The sequence below is a fragment of the Neoarius graeffei genome, chromosome 10 (assembly GCF_027579695.1).
Source record: "Neoarius graeffei isolate fNeoGra1 chromosome 10, fNeoGra1.pri, whole genome shotgun sequence".
Classification (NCBI taxonomy): domain Eukaryota; kingdom Metazoa; phylum Chordata; class Actinopteri; order Siluriformes; family Ariidae; genus Neoarius; species Neoarius graeffei.
The window spans coordinates 76607671-76624734 of NC_083578.1; the positions used below are offsets into that span (position 1 = coordinate 76607671).

The following is a 17064-nucleotide window of genomic DNA, read 5'->3' on the forward strand; positions in this document are numbered from 1 at the left end:
TGCTTGTAGTAAGAACTGCAAAACGAAGGCGGATTTTTCCAGCGAGAAGCGAGGTGAGGGAAAGATGTGAACATGTCAGAATCGAAGCTTCATGAATGAGATAAGAATGAGCCAAAAATGATGTCAGCCTTTACATCAGGTCTTACAGATACAATCTCAGTGGCTAAAGGATTTCCCCATGCTAATTTATGAACAAGAATAAAGCTAATGCTTTACTTGGTGTGCCAGAAGGCAGGTGAAACATTCTATGGTAATTTGTATGAAAGATGATGATATATTTGAAAAAAAAAAAAAAGTTGAAATATAGGCAGCGATCAGTTCAGCATTACAAATGAAGCTTGTTTTAATATTGTATGATTTATGGCAATCTTAAGATTATTTATTTGTCACACTGGACAAGATTCTCTCAGTAAAATCTTGGCCAAAATCTAGAGCAGAATTTAGTCTAAACACACAGGTGAATAGAGAAAAATCGCATGCACTGATTATCGAGAAATAGTCCAAATTTCCTGACCGAGCAACTCGGCGAAATGGCGTCCAATCGCTTCGTCGCCGTAAGTGAGGAAGAATTACAAATTATGAAAGAAAATGCTGTTCCTAAAAGCACTAAAGATGCTACGAAGTTTGGTCTAAAACTATTCAAAAGTAAGGTGGAATTGATTTATTTTATCTACTTCAAAACAAAAATATTTTATGCGAGTCGGCATAGATAAGTGACAAATCTGCACCGTGCCTTTATTACATTTGCATGCCGCTTTTGAAGACTGAAATACATAATTTCTTTGAATATGATTTTATTTATTAATTTATTTTTTTAAAATAAATCACCTGTGTATTTATACTAAAACAATTACCTGCCTCAGGCTCAGTGAATAATAACCTCAACTTCATCTCGGTTATAATTTAAATAATACTGGCTGGCCTTGAGTGGTATATCGGATATATTCCATTCAGCTAGCGTGGTACTGAATGAATCGAAGACGAGTTCAATATCATGCTAGCTGAATGGAATATATCCGATATACCACGAAAAAGAAAAAAGCCAGCCATCATCATCAACATCATATATATGCACATTCCTTTCGGGTGTTCAACGCATCTTTCTCTTTCAAAATTCTCTCAAAATCTTCCGTATTTAACGAAGCAAACCTGGCGGCCATGTTCGTTTACAAATTGTCACAGTCACTCGCTAGTGCGGAAGTTATGTTTCCACCGCGTGACGTCATGTCTTGACAACCATGCAATATCGTAAACCATATTCAACGCTCATTCTCCATTGGGCAGAGTGACGTAATACATGTAGGATAAGCGATATGCTAACAATATTGCATGCTATCAAACCAAGTGAATGAAACCTGGTGGAAGGAAACAGAACACGTTTTTATTCCATCGGAACAAAAAAAAAAAAAAGTGTCCTGTATGTATAATAATCCCCGATATTTCACTTCACCTTCGACAAATAATCGTTAAATATTTAAGCAGGTAAATAGAAAAAAAACACTGTGTTTTGAGTATTGATGGATTATAGTGTTTTATTTTTTTCGCGGTCCGGTTTCCATCAAATCGTGCGCTCTGATTGGCTCGCGAGCGGTCCGGAATCCTACAATCCGGACCCCGGTCACGGACCTTTGGCGACTTGCTCGTTTACAACAACAAACATAGTAGCAATTTTTTGTCAACATTTATTTTCGCATTTCTCAGTATAACAGCATTAATTTTACAGCATGGATAGCGACAGTGTTCACAGCGAAAGGGAGTTTTACTACCCTGATGAAGACGAAATAAAAGAAAACATTTCAGGAGAAAGCCGAAAACGAGCTTGTAGCAGGTTTGTTCTAAATATAGTCTCCCTTTCGGGCGCTCTCATTTTCTGTTAGAATCTGGGAAAGAAAAAATTAAAATGTATTATTTACCAGCTTAAGGTCGGTCCGTATCGTGAAATACCGTGACCTCGGCCTTGAAAATACTGACCTCGGCTCAGAGGCCTCGGTCAGTATTTTCAAGACCTCAGTCACGGTATTTCACGATTTATTTCAAAATAAAATATTTTATATGAGCAGTTTTATTGGTCTTTGGTCACGATGGCAAGCAGGCATGCTGCATTATGCAATTTAGGAGCCAATCCCAGCTGACTATTTGAAGCAACTATTTGAAACTAATAACCTAACCTCTGTCAGAGGGTTACACTGTTGTTGCGTCATGTACATAAAAAAAAAAAGTTAACATTAATTTTATAATCCCACTGTATAGGAAAAAGCTATTCTGCTGCAACCTTTTTTTTTCTGAACATTGTACATTTAATACACTTTCAACCCCTAAAGGTCTTCTGGGTTTTTTACATCAATGCTACAATACTTTTCTTTAATACTACATTTTTTATTTTGTGCTGCAACCATTCACAGTGCTATCTCCGCACACGTTCATTCCACAGCGCTCCACACAGTCCTCCAGACAGACGAATAATTAAAACGGCATAGTCTTCATTCCAGCCTTAATGTCTTCCACAGAGGCATCTGGATCAAATGCCGCTTCTGTTTAAAACACAGTCAGATGTGGCAATTCGTTCCACTGTTTATCATTCAGCGTGCTGGAAATAAATACCCCCCCCGCTGCCGTAAAGGGTAAAAAGCCGGTTCGGGTGCTGTTAAAACCTTCATTGCTCACTTCAGGTGAAGCAAACGCACTGTGCACTGAAAAGAGAAGACTTGGAACCGCATGCATGTGCACTACCTACAAAAATGTCCAGAAGGCACATATTCAATTTCAATTAGATTGAATTTTTTTTTATTTGTATAGCACTTTGAACAATAGCTATTGTCACAAAGCAGCTTTACAAAAATCCGGGTGGAGAGTTAGGTTTCTACTGAGCAAGCCAGAGGCGACAGTGACGAGGAAAAAAACTCCATGAGAGGATATGAGGAAGAAACTTTCAAAAAAAAGGAACCGCACTCATAACGGAACCCGCACCTGACCGTGAAATTAGAAAAATCACCACTGTATGGTGAATCACCCCACACACACACACAAAAGTTTTTCCTGAAAACCATTTCACAAACGATTTGAAAATGCCCTTGCGAGCATGCAAGCCTAAATCAGAGTCAGAGTAGCCAACAGTGTCAGCGTCCCCTTGGGTTCTACAAAATATTCTCCACTTTTTTCCTTGAAAAATCAAGTCAAAGAAATATTCTTCACTTTTTCTTCGTTTCCGACTTACCAAAACGGACTTAATACAGATTTATACCAACCAAACTGGCACAATTCAAATATTTATACAGGCCTCTCCATTACATATAAAATATAGGCTCCACTTCAGCCTCTAATAAGAAAGACTTGATTTTAGGCATGGGCGGCACGGTGGTGTAGTGGTTAGCGCTGTCGCCTCACAGCAAGAAGGTCCGGGTTCGAGCCCCGTGGCCGGCGAGGGCCTCTCTGTGTGGAGTTTGCATGTTCTCCCCGTGTCCGCGTGGGTTTCCTCCGGGTGCTCCGGTTTCCCCCACAGTCCAAAGACATGCAGGTTAGGTTAAAGGAACAGTCCACTGTACTTCCATAATGAAATATGCTCTTATCTGAATTGAGACGAGCTGCTCCGTACCTCTCCGAGCTTTGCGCGACCTCCCAGTCAGTCAGACGCGCTGTCACTCCTGTTAGCAATGTAGCTAGGCTCAGCATGGCCAATGGTATTTTTTGGGGCTGTAGTTAGATGCGACCAAACTCTTCCACGTTTTTCCTGTTTACATAGGTTTATATGACCAGTGATATGAAACAAGTTCAGTTACACAAATTGAAACGTAGCGATTTTCTATGCTATGGAAAGTCCGCACTATAATGACAGGCGTACTAACACCTTCTGCGCGCTTTGACAGCGCATTGATATCTGTGCTCCGTATTAATGCGCTGCCGAAGCGCGCAGAAGGTGTTAGTACGCCTGTCATTATAGTGCGGACTTTCCATAGCATAGAAAATCGCTACGTTTCAATTTGTGTAACTGAACTTGTTTCATATCACTGGTCATATAAACCTATGTAAACAGGAAAAACGCGGAAGAGTTTGGTCACATCTAACTACAGCCCCAAAAAATACCATTGGCCATGCTGAGCCTAGCTACATTGCTAACAGGAGTGACAGCGCGTCTGACTGCGTCTGACTGACTGGGAGGTCGCGCAAAGCTCGGAGAGGTATGGAGCAGCTCGTCTCAATTCAGATAAGAGCATATTTCATTATGGAAGTACGGTGGACTGTTCCTTTAACTGGTGATTCTAAATTGAGCGTAGGTGTGAATGTGAGTGTGAATGGTTGTCTGTGTCTATGTGTCAGCCCTGTGATGACCTGGCGACTTGTCCAGGGTGTACCCCGCCTTTCACCCGTAGTCAGCTGGGATAGGCTCCAGCTTGCCTGCGACCCTGTAGAACAGGATAAAGCGGCTACAGATAATGAGATGAGACTTCAACAGACAACTTGATTCACAATTGAACAGAGTTGAGAAAAATCTTGGAACAACCGACAGTGAAGGAATCCGAATTTCCCGTTGATTTAGAAGCCGAGCACAGAGTGATCCCACATTTTTCATCACGCATTCGCCACCGGGACTCAACACGCCACGTCCCGAAACATAGCTCCCTTCAGTTGCTTGCTGAAGCTGACAGCACTTTCACTTTGTGTGGTTTTTTTTTTTTCCAAACTGACCCCTGTATTACTGACACAGTCCGATGTGCTTGGGGATCTGAGCATGCCTCCCGCGTGGCTGTTTCAGCCCTTAAATCATCTTCAGTGCTTGAAGAAACCAGCCTAAAAAAAAAAAGACTTTGTCAGCTTAGACAGTGCCACCGTTCGGTTCACGCAGAGATAATTACGCCACCACACCAGGCCAGTTAAGGCGCACTGCGATGGGTCAAAGGCTTGGCGCTCATTTGGTCATTATATGTAGTCGATTTTTACTGGTCACAAACACGTGCTCATTGTTTGCACTCTGGTTTCCCGCCGTCTCTTCATTGGGGTTGGATTTCGGCAAAACGGAGGGATTTCTAGAAAAGATGACAAATCCATTCTTCACTGTGACTGCTAGTAATTTTCTCTTTGTCACTGATGGATGATGTTTGAGCGCCAGCGGGAACCCTGCAGCGTGCATCTGTGCGATCATGTATGCGCAAGAGGGCGGATAGTGCTCTTTCTCCGAGTGTGTTAAGCTTCCCTGTAAGGCTGTACGAGCAGCATTTTGAAAAGATGCAGTGATTGGATTCATATGTCTCAGATGAAGGATATACTAGACCCTCATCCTCTCTGCTTGGCAAAAAAAAAAAAAAAAGGTTTATTTTTACACTGCAGTCCACCTTCTTCATGTAGGATATGATTTAAAAATATTTCAAAAAATAAATGTTAATGAAACTAATATCACACAGTATATAGCGTGTAAGCTCACTTCATTATGTCCAGCCTTCATGCGACACTGTATCACATAGCATTCCCCCTCTATAGAGGATTTCGACGTGACGTCACAGGTGACGTGACGCCCCGGTGTCCGCCATTTTGAAGGTCAAGCTAGCTAATGTCAACAACAGTAGCTGGTATGTTACTGTAGCAATGTTTACGTTCAGTCATTTGGATGACTGTTAAAACCTTTCAGTCTCAAGTTTTTCCTTGACTGGATTTACTAGTTTACTGAGCTAGCGCGCTCGCTCCCAGCCTGCCCGAGCGCGCTAGCTCAATAAACTAGTAAATCCAGTAAAGGAAAAACTTGAGACTGAAAGGTTTTAACAGTCATCCAAATGACTGAACGTAAACATTGCTACAGTAACATACCAGCTATGATGATGTTGACATTAGCTAGTGCTAACAGCTAGCTGCTAGTGCACTGCTACAACACAGACACCGACCCTAATAATACAGTTCTTGGTCATTGCCTGGTAACAGCAAATTTATAACGGGCCATGTCTCAACAGACTAAGAAGTTATTTCAATGACATTTATTTAAACATTTTGTTTATCCTGAGGACCGAAAGTAAATGAAAATATGAACAAACCTTAGCTGTAATAAGATGGCGACCACCGGCTCCAGGGACGACCCGCTGATGTAGGCATGTTACCCAGCCTGGTTTTTAACGACATAGGTATACAGATCATGTGGGCCGAAGTCAGGTAAAGACGAGGGCTTGGTGTACTTCCGTACGTCAGTGAACAATCCTGGTGGAAGCAGGTAAACGTCGTTCTCTAAGCCTCTGCTAACCTCAATTTTTGCAAATACCTCTCCCTCTGCTCGCCCTGTAAATGCCCTACGTCGCTGGATAGTGAAGGTGTTTTCTGCATCTCGCTACTTTTTCTTTTATGTTTTTTCCGTGGTATTTCCCACACGCCTGACTGCAGGTCAGGAAGATCACCCGCGCTGCAAAGCCAGAAAAAGATAGCCTGGTAACGTGTACGGATCACGTACACCAGCATCATTGATTTTCTGGTGATATCGCTTCTTACTCGCGTCATCTAGGCCGGATAAAATACTCGACAATGAGACTTCGTCATGATCAACAGTGTATCACTACCCAGGGTTTTTTCTAGAAAAATTTAGTATGAGGGCGCTCACCATGGCGAGGGAGCGAAGCGGGGGGGGGGGGATGGTGCCAGTTGTCCCCCCCCGCTGTGCAAAGCCTTTGAAAAATGCTCCAGTGGGACATTCTGAGGCTGAGAGGGAAACTGTAACAAATTGTCTGTCAACATTGAAAAAGAAAGAAGTAAGGCCAAAAAAAAAAAAAGTGTGTTTCCGGTAACATGAAATACTAAAATAAGGTCGGTAGGTAGGAAAGGTTTTTTTTTTCTTTTTTTTAAATTTTGTTCGAAAAAATTAACACAAGTAAACATCTTACAAAATAGTATTTTGGCACAGAATCCTTTATACCACACATCATAATAAAATAAGTGTTTTAAATCTTTAAACGAATAAAAAAAAAAAATATCGCGAGAGTTCGAGTTATGATCTACGGAAACGATATTTCATGATATTTTCATGTAATAACGTGAAAACACCTTATCAAGAAATAACGTGAAAATAACGTCCTAGGCTAGGCGACTTCCATTAAAAGCAGACGGCCTCGCCTAGCCTACTGCAGAACTTGGGTCGAGCAAAAACATGGCTGAATCCTGAATGACTCCTATTTGTATAAATAGGGGACTACACAGGCGGCAAAATGTAGTGTTTTTCCCTGCCATGGAAGTGCACTTGTATACTGAAAAGGAAGCAATTTGCATTACAGCCTTGAATGAGGATTCAAAATGGCGGCTCGGCTCAGTTTATGCAGGAGGGCTGATAGAAGTGGCGAAACATTTTACTTTTTATCGTTTCTTTCACAACTTGAATGCGTTGGAACAAAAAATTATGACAAACTAACGCCGCTTACACTAAAATATCGAGGGAAATTTGTAATAAAAACTTTACGGTCGGCAATTTCGACGCGGAAATTCTCAATCAGTCGGGTTACCGGAAACACACTTTTTTTTTAATTTTTTTATTTGGCCTAATCTTCTTCTGCCCCGGACAGTCTTTGGCTTTCTTCCGCTTCGTGCCACGGGATGACATCTTTAAATGCCCAAGTGTCAACAAAAACAACTCGCGAACTACTTCTGTCAAAAGCTCCCGTGCCGGTGGGTGAAAGGTCATTCAGTCTCGAGAAATCTCGCTCTACAGGTCAGCTGACCTTGTATGTAACCCATGTCAAATCTCGCGAGAGCAGCCGCGACAAGTAAACAACTAAACATGACGCCTCAGTCTGGAAAACGCCAATTCGGATTGTTTTTGCACCGTCTGGCGGTGTATCTACTATGATTGGAATATTTTTGGAGCAATTATAACGTATTTGATGATCAGACACATTGTCACATGGTGTTGCTGGGATGTTTTCACGGAGTCGGTAAGGGGGCGCACGCCGAGAGTAAGAGGGTGCAGCGCCCCTGTTCCCCCGTTTAGATGAAAGCCTGGCTACCGGTAGTCGCCATATTTGTGACAGTCAAAATGGCGCCGGCTACTTGTTGACATGGCAACGGTCACATGGGTTGAAAACCTCTATAAGAAAGACACACTCTGCTACAGAACAACATATTTATAAAAAAAAAAAAACCACACACACCATTTGAAAGACCACAGTTTATCAGAGGAAGTGGAGAACATGTAGTCATGTATCTCTGCAGCCCTACAAAAGACACAAGCTCGAAAGAAACACCCTATTTATAACAGCCTGATTCACACCTTCCCATTTAGACTTCTTGTAAACACTTTGATTCGAGCGACAGTGCTATGTAATCATCAGCAGAAAACACAGTTCGGGTATAGCGAAAGCCACAGCGTCCCTCGCTTCGAGCTGCATCCAGTGAAACCGACAAGTTCTTAGTGAGCGTCCAAACAGAAACTAAAAATTACACGACACCGCTGATCATTGGCAAACATGTTTGGCGATGCAATCTGCCCAAATACGCCAAGGAAAGCAACGGCAGTGGAGCGGGCACTTTTCTCACAGGCAGACAGCGAGAGACAGTGGGAGCTGCGAACCAGAGCCAGCTCACTTACCAATGCTCGGGCACTTTGAGGCCAGGGAGTGGGGGTTTAGGAGGCGCCACTTCTTCGGCGGAGGGGGCGTCAGTTAGGGCCTCGGTGGAACGACTCAGCGCAGAGGAGTTTGTCGAGCTCTCGTCTTCCGTCTCTATAACAGGAGGCTCTGGAACACTGTAACGACCACAATCGTGTTAGTGCGTTAACAATGGGCCTTCAATTACTCCAGTGCACTACAATTCCTCCTATACAAGTACAGAAAGATAAATAACAGATGCTTAGACGATGTATTTTCATTATGAACAAGAAGACAGCCATCTATATCCCTCACCCTGTATACCAAGTTTCAAGATATTATTTTTCAAGTTCTGCTGCAGGAAACCAATCCGACCTTTGTTCCAGGTGAGCTAAAAATTCAAATTTCTCACATTTCTTACTGGGTGGCACAGTGGTGTAGTGGTTAGCGCTGTCGCCTCACAGCAAGAAGGTCCGGGTTCGAGCCCCGTGGCCAACGAGGGCCTTTCTGTGCGGAGTTTGCATGTTCTCCCCGTGTCCGTGTGGGTTTCCTCCGGGTGCTCCGGTTTCCCCCACAGTCCAAAGACATGCAGGTTAGGTTAACTGGTGACTCTACATTGACCGTAGGTGTGAATGTGAGCGTGAATGGTTGTCTGTGTCTATGTGTCAGCCCTGTGATGACCTGGCGACTTGTCCAGGGTGTACCCCGCCTTTCGCCCGTAGTCAGCTGGGATAGGTTCCAGCTTGCCTGCGACCCTGTAGAACAGGATAAAGCGGCTAGAGATAATGAGATGAGACATTTCTTACTATCAAAAGGCACATATACATTACTTAATCAACACATATACCAACTTTCAAGACCATAACGCTCATAGTGTTCAAGTTTTGCTCTGGAAACAACTTGGTCTCTAATGCTGTGTTCACACTTATACCGGTACGATAGTGGTATAACTGTATCAATACAAAGTATACCGGTACAGTTTAGTGCATCTGTCCACACTAGAGAGAAATGTTAGCGGTTTTCTTTCACGGTAGTTGAAATGCGCGTGCGTGAAATGTTTCCGTGGTTACCAAGTAACTTCCTTCCAAGAATATGGCGGATGAAACAAAAACCACACGCACGTTGCTGTCAATGTACAGTCTGTAATATTTCTGGTGGTCATTTATTCAGTCGAATCGTACAAAACGCGCGAGGCAGTTGAGAAAGAAAAACGAATCTCCGTTCTTCACTATTTTATTCAGCGAAGACATCGATTGAGGTGTGTGACTTTGCGCATTATATTTGTATCAATACAGAACCGCTTCATCCGTCCACACTACAGCGAAGCGCTACAGTACCAATACTGTACCGGTACGAAACATTTGTGGGTTTCGTACCGATACAGTTATACCGCTACAGTACCGGTATAGTTGCTAGTGTGGACAGGTGTTGCGGTACGAAAGTAGTTTCGTATCGGTACAAAATCCCTAGTGTGGACAGGGTATAAGTCTAAAATCATGAATAGCTTTGGATATATGCGCCGGAAATGAACATTGCTCTTAGAAACTAAGTCAAAATCTATTTATGTAAAAATTTGAAAAATACTTTTTTTTTTCCAAAAAAAAATCCAAAATAGCAAAAGGCACCAGTTCACAGGTTACTTGATATGTTTACAAAAGTTTCATGAAGGTATCTTCAGTAGTTTTAAAGATATGACCCGGAAACGAAAACGTGACCGGACGGACGGAACCCATTTCTATATCCCTGAATAAAAAACCCTCACAAAGGGAATCATCACCAGCAGGGAAAAAAAAAAAGTCAGAATTTCTTTAACACAACATGTGAGGAATGAACAGACTCATCATTGGGGACTATAAGCTTTAAATCCTGACAATCCTCGTTTGAAAGCAACCAGGAGGCCAAGGGTAACTCTCAATATGATGCTGCCACCACCATGCTTCACTGTGGTATATTCAGGGTTATACTTATGCAGGGCACTGTAAACAAGCCTGTAGTGTGTTGGCATCGTTCACCTCTCTGGGCTGATGATTGATGGGACACTTTTGGCTGTGGGTGATGTTGGGGAGGGGAGCTGCTGTTTCTCCAAGACCAGCTTCACCAGTTCCTGCAGGAAACCAGACAACACACCATTAGTGCCTGTACCAAACCAGAACAAAAGAGTAGAAAAAAGTGACAATTCAGGTGCGAGAGAGATGATGGTGACGCATTACCTTGACCCCATCCAGCACTGCTTTGATAATGCTGGTAACGTTTGCAACGGTGTCCTTCTCCTCCAGGTCCACTCCCTCTAGCATCACCTGATCAGACCAGCGGATGAGGTTCGCTAGACTCTGATACACTCGGCTGAGGCAGGATGACACGGAGGAACTGCACAAAAAAAACAACTCCAAAATGTTATACCTCAGGGAGCGGGAGAAAATATAGCCATACAGACATCATACTGAGCAACAAAAAAAACCCCAATCAATCATATGCGAGTGCGGAATTTGTGGCGTTGGTCCAAACAGCATGTGGTGCACAGCTGTAACAGATGACTCGGACATATCCGAGGGCCTCTAATATGGGAAAAATTAAGGTCAAAATAGAGGCTTTGCACTGTCAAATCAGCACACGCAAATAAGGACACAGAGGCTTTGTGAATTATCATAACGTTTGTTTGTAGCCATGTTTATGACTCTGCTTTCGGTTTCGTAAATATCACGCCTGCTAATACACTCGTCCTGCACTTAGACCCTTCTACTGCCACATACCTGACAGAATACTTGCGAAGTCTCTGTGAAAACAGCTTCCTTACATACGTGTGCTGATTGCGCTCAAATCAGTATCAGGTGTTTCCCATAAGGACCTGGGTTCCAAGAGTGCGCACAAGACACTCCGAGGGATACCTGAATGTAAATGCACTTTAAGTCTCCGTGAAGGTGAGGCCGTGTCGAGCCGAGCCGCGCCGCTGTGTTGCTCATGTTCACGTCACTGTATAAGAATGAGCACCTTGCTGCAGTTCTGAAATTTTTTGGGGGGATGGGGGGAGTCTTACTTTCAGAGAAAATAAGTGAGCATACCATAGGGTTTTTGATCTCTCCGTTCAACACCGAGTCCTGTTGAATGTTCCCTCCCCATTTTTCCCTTCTACGTTTAGAAATTTCTCTATTTTTTTCCCCCCGATGAATTCTCATCTCATTATCTCTAGCCGCTTTATCCTGTTCTACAGGGTCGCAGGCAAGCTGGAGCCTATCCCAGCTGACTACGGGCGAAAGGTGGGGTACACCCTGGACAAGTCGCCAGGTCATCACCGGGCTGACACATAGACACAGACAACCATTCACACTCACATTCACACCTACGGTCAATTTAGAGTCACCAGTTAACCTAACCTGCATGTCTTTGGACTGTGAGGGAAACCGGAGCACCCGGAGGAAACCCACGCGGACACGGGGAGAACATGCAAACTCCGCACAGAAAGGCCCTCGCCGGCCCCGGGGCTCGAACCCGGACCTTCTTGCTGTGAAGCGACAGCGCTAACCACTACACCACCGTGCCGCCCCCCCGATGAATTACTTTTGGTAAATTTTAAAAAATCTGATGTCTTTGTTTCATTCAGAACGATTTGCACATCCAAAAACGCAGCAAAACTTTCTGATCAATAATGACTAACTTGGCTGGATGATGCACTACAAGCGTGCCCCCCCCCCGTCATGGCGGCGTAGTTGCCATTGCTATGGAGTCATGTGACGGTGCAAAGCCTCTATCAGATACCTTTAAGAAACTAGAACAGAAGCGGACTTGAATATGGCTTTGTTTTACCTTTTCAGAATCTTGGGATCAATCTGCACGACAGGCACGATAGCCTCCAACACTTTACTGGCGGAGCCGGGAAGCATTTCCAGAACTTTTCGGTCCACCACCATCTTATCAATTATCGTCTTGAAGTAACGCAAGGCACTGACCACTTCCTTTTCCTTCTCTTCCAACCGACTGAGATGCTGAACCCAGAAAAGGTAGAGGGGGATTACAGGTCAGCAAAGAGTGCAAAAGTGATCACAACTGCCAGACTATACATGCAGTGCATCCAAAGCTACCTTAGTTTCTTGCTTTTCAGGAGGCTTGACAATTCGCTCTATCGAAGGTTTTGATGCTTTCTTTGATGAATGTACTCTTTTTGGCTTGGGGGAGTGAAATCTATCTATTAGCCTCATTGTGAAGGTTTGTAGGTTGGAGCGCTGGGAGTCTGAGAGGCGTAAAGAGACAGAGAGAGAAGTAGAGGAGCAGAAGTTTAAAAAAAAAAAAAGAGGGGGAACAAACAAGAAAGTCTCATTAAGGCTGCACAGTGATGGATCTTCAGGATTGTTTTGTTATACTGAAAACAATATCCAATAAGAGCAGAGAAGTCAGTAACCTAGGGCCTCCGATTTTCCGCGATCGCGGAAAACGGATGGAAATCGCGGAAACTGGGGTCAGAAATGGAATCTATGGAGCCCCTCTGGTGACATGGGTGAAAAAAAAATATATATATTATATATATATATATATATATATATATATATATATATATATATATATATGGCCAGGAGTTAATAACGCGTGGGAACGAAATCCTATTCCGTAGCCACGACTTGCTTAATGCGTGGGAACGAGATGATTATTGGGTGGCCATGAATTAATAACGCGTGGCCACGAGATGATTCAAGTTCCAGCCTGATGGGATGATGTCCAGTTTTGGAGCGGCCGTCAATTGTGCAATAAATACAGGATTTATCCTGTATGATGAAATCTATAACTTCCCCAAGGTCAGCATATTGTCTACGTTTGAGCCTGTGCTTTTTGAGCAGCCGAATTAATAGATTACTCCATGTCTAACTGCAAGTGATTTAAAGATATCATTTCATTCCTAGATTAAAATAAAACGAAATCAGATCAAACTTGTCCATATTTGCGGCTGAAGCTACTGATGCCAGAAAGTCAACAGTCTCAGTGATGAAATGACTAACGCTACGTTCACACTGCAAGGCTTAATGCTCAATTCCGATTTTTTTGTGAAATCCGATTTTTTTGTGAGGTCGTTCACATTAACAAATATATGCGACTTGTATGTGATCCTCAGTATGAACGAAAAGCGACCTAAAAGTGTTCCGCATGCGCATTGCAGGATACGACGACGTCACACGCAGTGAGCATGGCCAGTGTTTACGGAAGTAAAACCGCCCGGTTGCGGTATGACCCATCCAATCTAGCTTGAATAGCTGCATCCCCCCAAATGGAAATCAGCTCCCTAACCTCTGCGTCCTTCCATTGAGAAGATTCAGAACCTTCACAGCCCGAAGCGTCCCTCGCATTGATGTCATGTGCAGGGGCGCAGATACGTTTTTTTGAACTGTGAGGGACAAAAAACTGGGGGGGACAAAGCTGCCAGCAAACCAACCCCAACCCCGATATGCCTGTCAAACTTGTTGTTAGTAACCATAGCAACCAAGCTCGAGCTCGCAACCTGTGCAGTCTGCGCAGTTCAACCAACCGAATATCAGTCTTTGTTTTGTTTTATGTGAGCTGTTGCAACTATGTATACACTGCTGTGCACCTCAATAAACCGAATGGTAATTAGTCTTTTGATTTTTCCGTGAGGTTTGCCTTATGCAAAGAAAGACAGCATAGACGTTTTTTCCTCCCTATAAGTGGGGGGGGACCGAACGAGGTGAATTTAAATCTGGGTGGGACGAGTCCCCCCCTCTATCTGCGCCCGTGATTATGCGCCATGTTGTTGTAACTTTTTTGAGAGACCCGCCGCCTACTTCAGCGCAGAATAGTGACGTTTGTGGCTTGTTGATGACGTGTAAGTCGGATGAATGCGACCTGGCGGTTCAGACTGAAGTCGCATATGAAAAGAGCGGATAGGGATCGGAATTAGGACCACATATCCAAACGGCCTGGGTCGGATTTGAAAAAATCGGATCTGTGTCGTTCATATTGTCAATAAAAGATCGGATACAGGTCACATATGGGCGAAAAGATCGGATTTGAGTCACTTCAGCCTGCGTTCAGTGTGAACGTAGCCTAACACTTCTCGTGGCCATGCGTTATTAATTCGTGGCCACCTAATCATCATCTCATTCCCACACATTAAACAAGTCGTGGCCACGGAATAGGATCTCGTTCCCATGCGTTATTAATGTGTGGCCACGGAATATTTTCAAGCACAAAGGAACTCCTAATGCTGTATTATAATGGTGATCTTGAAGGCAGATTTTGAACAGGTCAGATTTCCATTAGTAGTTTGCACCAAGGCTTTTCAGTTTAACATTATATAATAGCAACTGATTATTTTCATGATTTAATGGTTTATGTTCTTAAATAAGAAGTTTTTTCCAAAGAATGATTTTCTATATAAAGAGTTTGAGGACTTGTGCATTAATAAATTAATAATTTACAGGCAAAATGTAAATTAAACTAATAGAGTTAACTGTTAAATAATTTGAATCATTTAAAGTATATATTAAATGGACACTGTCACACTTTATGTTAGACCTGTCGTTGCACTGAAAACATTGTAAGCATAACAACGAACAAAAGTTTGAAAAACATGGATAAAATGATAACAGATTGTTTTATTTAAATGTACATGTATAAAGAGTAAGGAAAACCATACAAGTATTAATATACAATATAAAGTCTTAAAGAAAATAGCAGGAGCCAGTCAACAATCAAGTTAACAGCACTAATTAACTACAGTCTTAAATAAATGAAAAACACATTTTCAGTGAAGTGAAATTTAGTGTAGACTGTGTACAGAAAGTTTAAAGGAACAGTCCACCGTACTTCCATAATGAAATATGTTGTTCTCTGAATTGAGACGAGCTGATCCGTACCTCTCCGAGCTTTGCGCGACCTCCCAGTCAGTCAGACGCGCTGTCACTCCTGTTAGCAATGTAGCTAGGCTCAGCATGGCCAATGGTATTTTTTGGGGCTGTAGTTAGATGCGACCAAACTCTTCCGCGTTTTTCCTGTTTACATAGGTTTATATGACCAGTGACATGAAACAAGTTCAGTTACACAAATTGAAACGTGGCGATTTTCTATGCTATGGAAAGTCCACACTACAATGACAGGCGTACTAACACCTTCTGCGCGCTTCGGCAGCGCATTGATACCTTCACTCCTGTTTTCCCCCCTCTCCCCCGCCCCCCTGACTAGACTGTGTTCCAAGGAGTGCAGGCTACTTGTCTTGGTGGTCACGTTGGTTGTATTGACGGAAGTTAGGGGGGGCGGGGGAGAGAAAAAAAAAAACAGGAGTGAAGGTATCAATGCGCTGTCGAAGTACGCAGAAGGTGTTAGTACGCCTGTCATTATAGTGCGGACTTTCCATAGCATAGAAAATTGCCACTTTTCAATTTGTGTAACTGAACTTGTTTCATGTCACTGGTCATATAAACCTATGTAAACAGGAAAAACGTGGAAGAGTTTGGTCGCATCTAACTACAGCCCCAAAAAATACCATTGGCCATACTGAGCCTAGCTACATTGCTAACGGGAGTGACAGCGCGTCTGACTGACTGGGAGGTCGCGCAAAGCTCGGAGAGGTACGGAGCAGCTCGTCTCAATTCAGAGAACAACATATTTCATTATGGAAGTACGGTGGACTGTTCCTTTAAAGCTTTATATGAAGTTGTACTACAGCAGGCCAGTAAAACAGGATTACAGGGATAGATGCACAAGGACAACAAACATGCAGATGCCTCCCAACACCAGTTACCTGAAACATAAAATGTCATGCATTTATTACATGCACTTAAGAATTGATTCTGAATTATGTATTTTATATGTTGAAAATCTAAAAAATGCCAATTTAGTTGTCATTTGAGCATATAACTGAAACAAATTGTCTGAAATGGAATTAGCCATTCTCTGAAACGGAATTTAACGTTTTTTGAAACGGAAAATCGGAGGCTCTAGTAACTCAAACACCCAGGACAAGCAGAGGTATCATTTTCAACAGAAATCAGCATTATTTCAGACACATTATAAGCCTGCTCACATGAATAAATCTTTCGTCCATAGTCACAATAATTAAGGATAACTTTTTTTTTTTTAAAGTGTATAAATGCATTCCTGAATGGTGCAACGGAAAAGCTCACAAGGTTCAAATCCTGATGAAGACAGCAATCTGTGGCCGACAGTCCAAGAGAGCAAAATTACATGGGAGGGATGGCATGCGCTCTCTCTCTCTCTCTCTCTCTCCCTCCCGTCAAAAACAGCAACATTAACCAATAGCAGGTGCCTGTGAGCTCATATACAGCTGTACAAAAGTTTTCGGCACTATTTTTTTTTAATAGACAAACTATTTTATGACTTCTACATTATCAAGTCAGTACAAAAACATTTTAGAGTTCCAAACGTTCGTTCTCCAGCACAAAATGTGACAGAAAAAAAAAAAAAAAAAGTTTGTATCTCAGCAGCACGTTACATAAGAAAACTTCAGATTAAAAAAAAAAAAAACATAATGAAGGCTGCTGGGTTTTGGTGCAAAATAGCC

At 42.7% G+C, this 17064-nt stretch overlaps 1 protein-coding gene across 1 annotated transcript in view; it reads right to left on the minus strand.

Moving 5' to 3' along the window:
• The window catches only part of rapgef1a (Rap guanine nucleotide exchange factor (GEF) 1a), a 103748-nt gene that overhangs the window by 73906 nt on the left and 12778 nt on the right, over positions 1-17064 (minus strand). The window contains exons 2-6 of the mRNA XM_060932339.1: positions 12620-12768; positions 12345-12523; positions 10754-10910; positions 10556-10647; positions 8546-8701 (exon numbers count right to left, since the gene is read on the minus strand). Of these exons, the coding sequence (XP_060788322.1) occupies positions 8546-8701; positions 10556-10647; positions 10754-10910; positions 12345-12523; positions 12620-12768 (733 nt within the window). The remainder of the gene's footprint in view (positions 1-8545; positions 8702-10555; positions 10648-10753; positions 10911-12344; positions 12524-12619; positions 12769-17064) is intronic.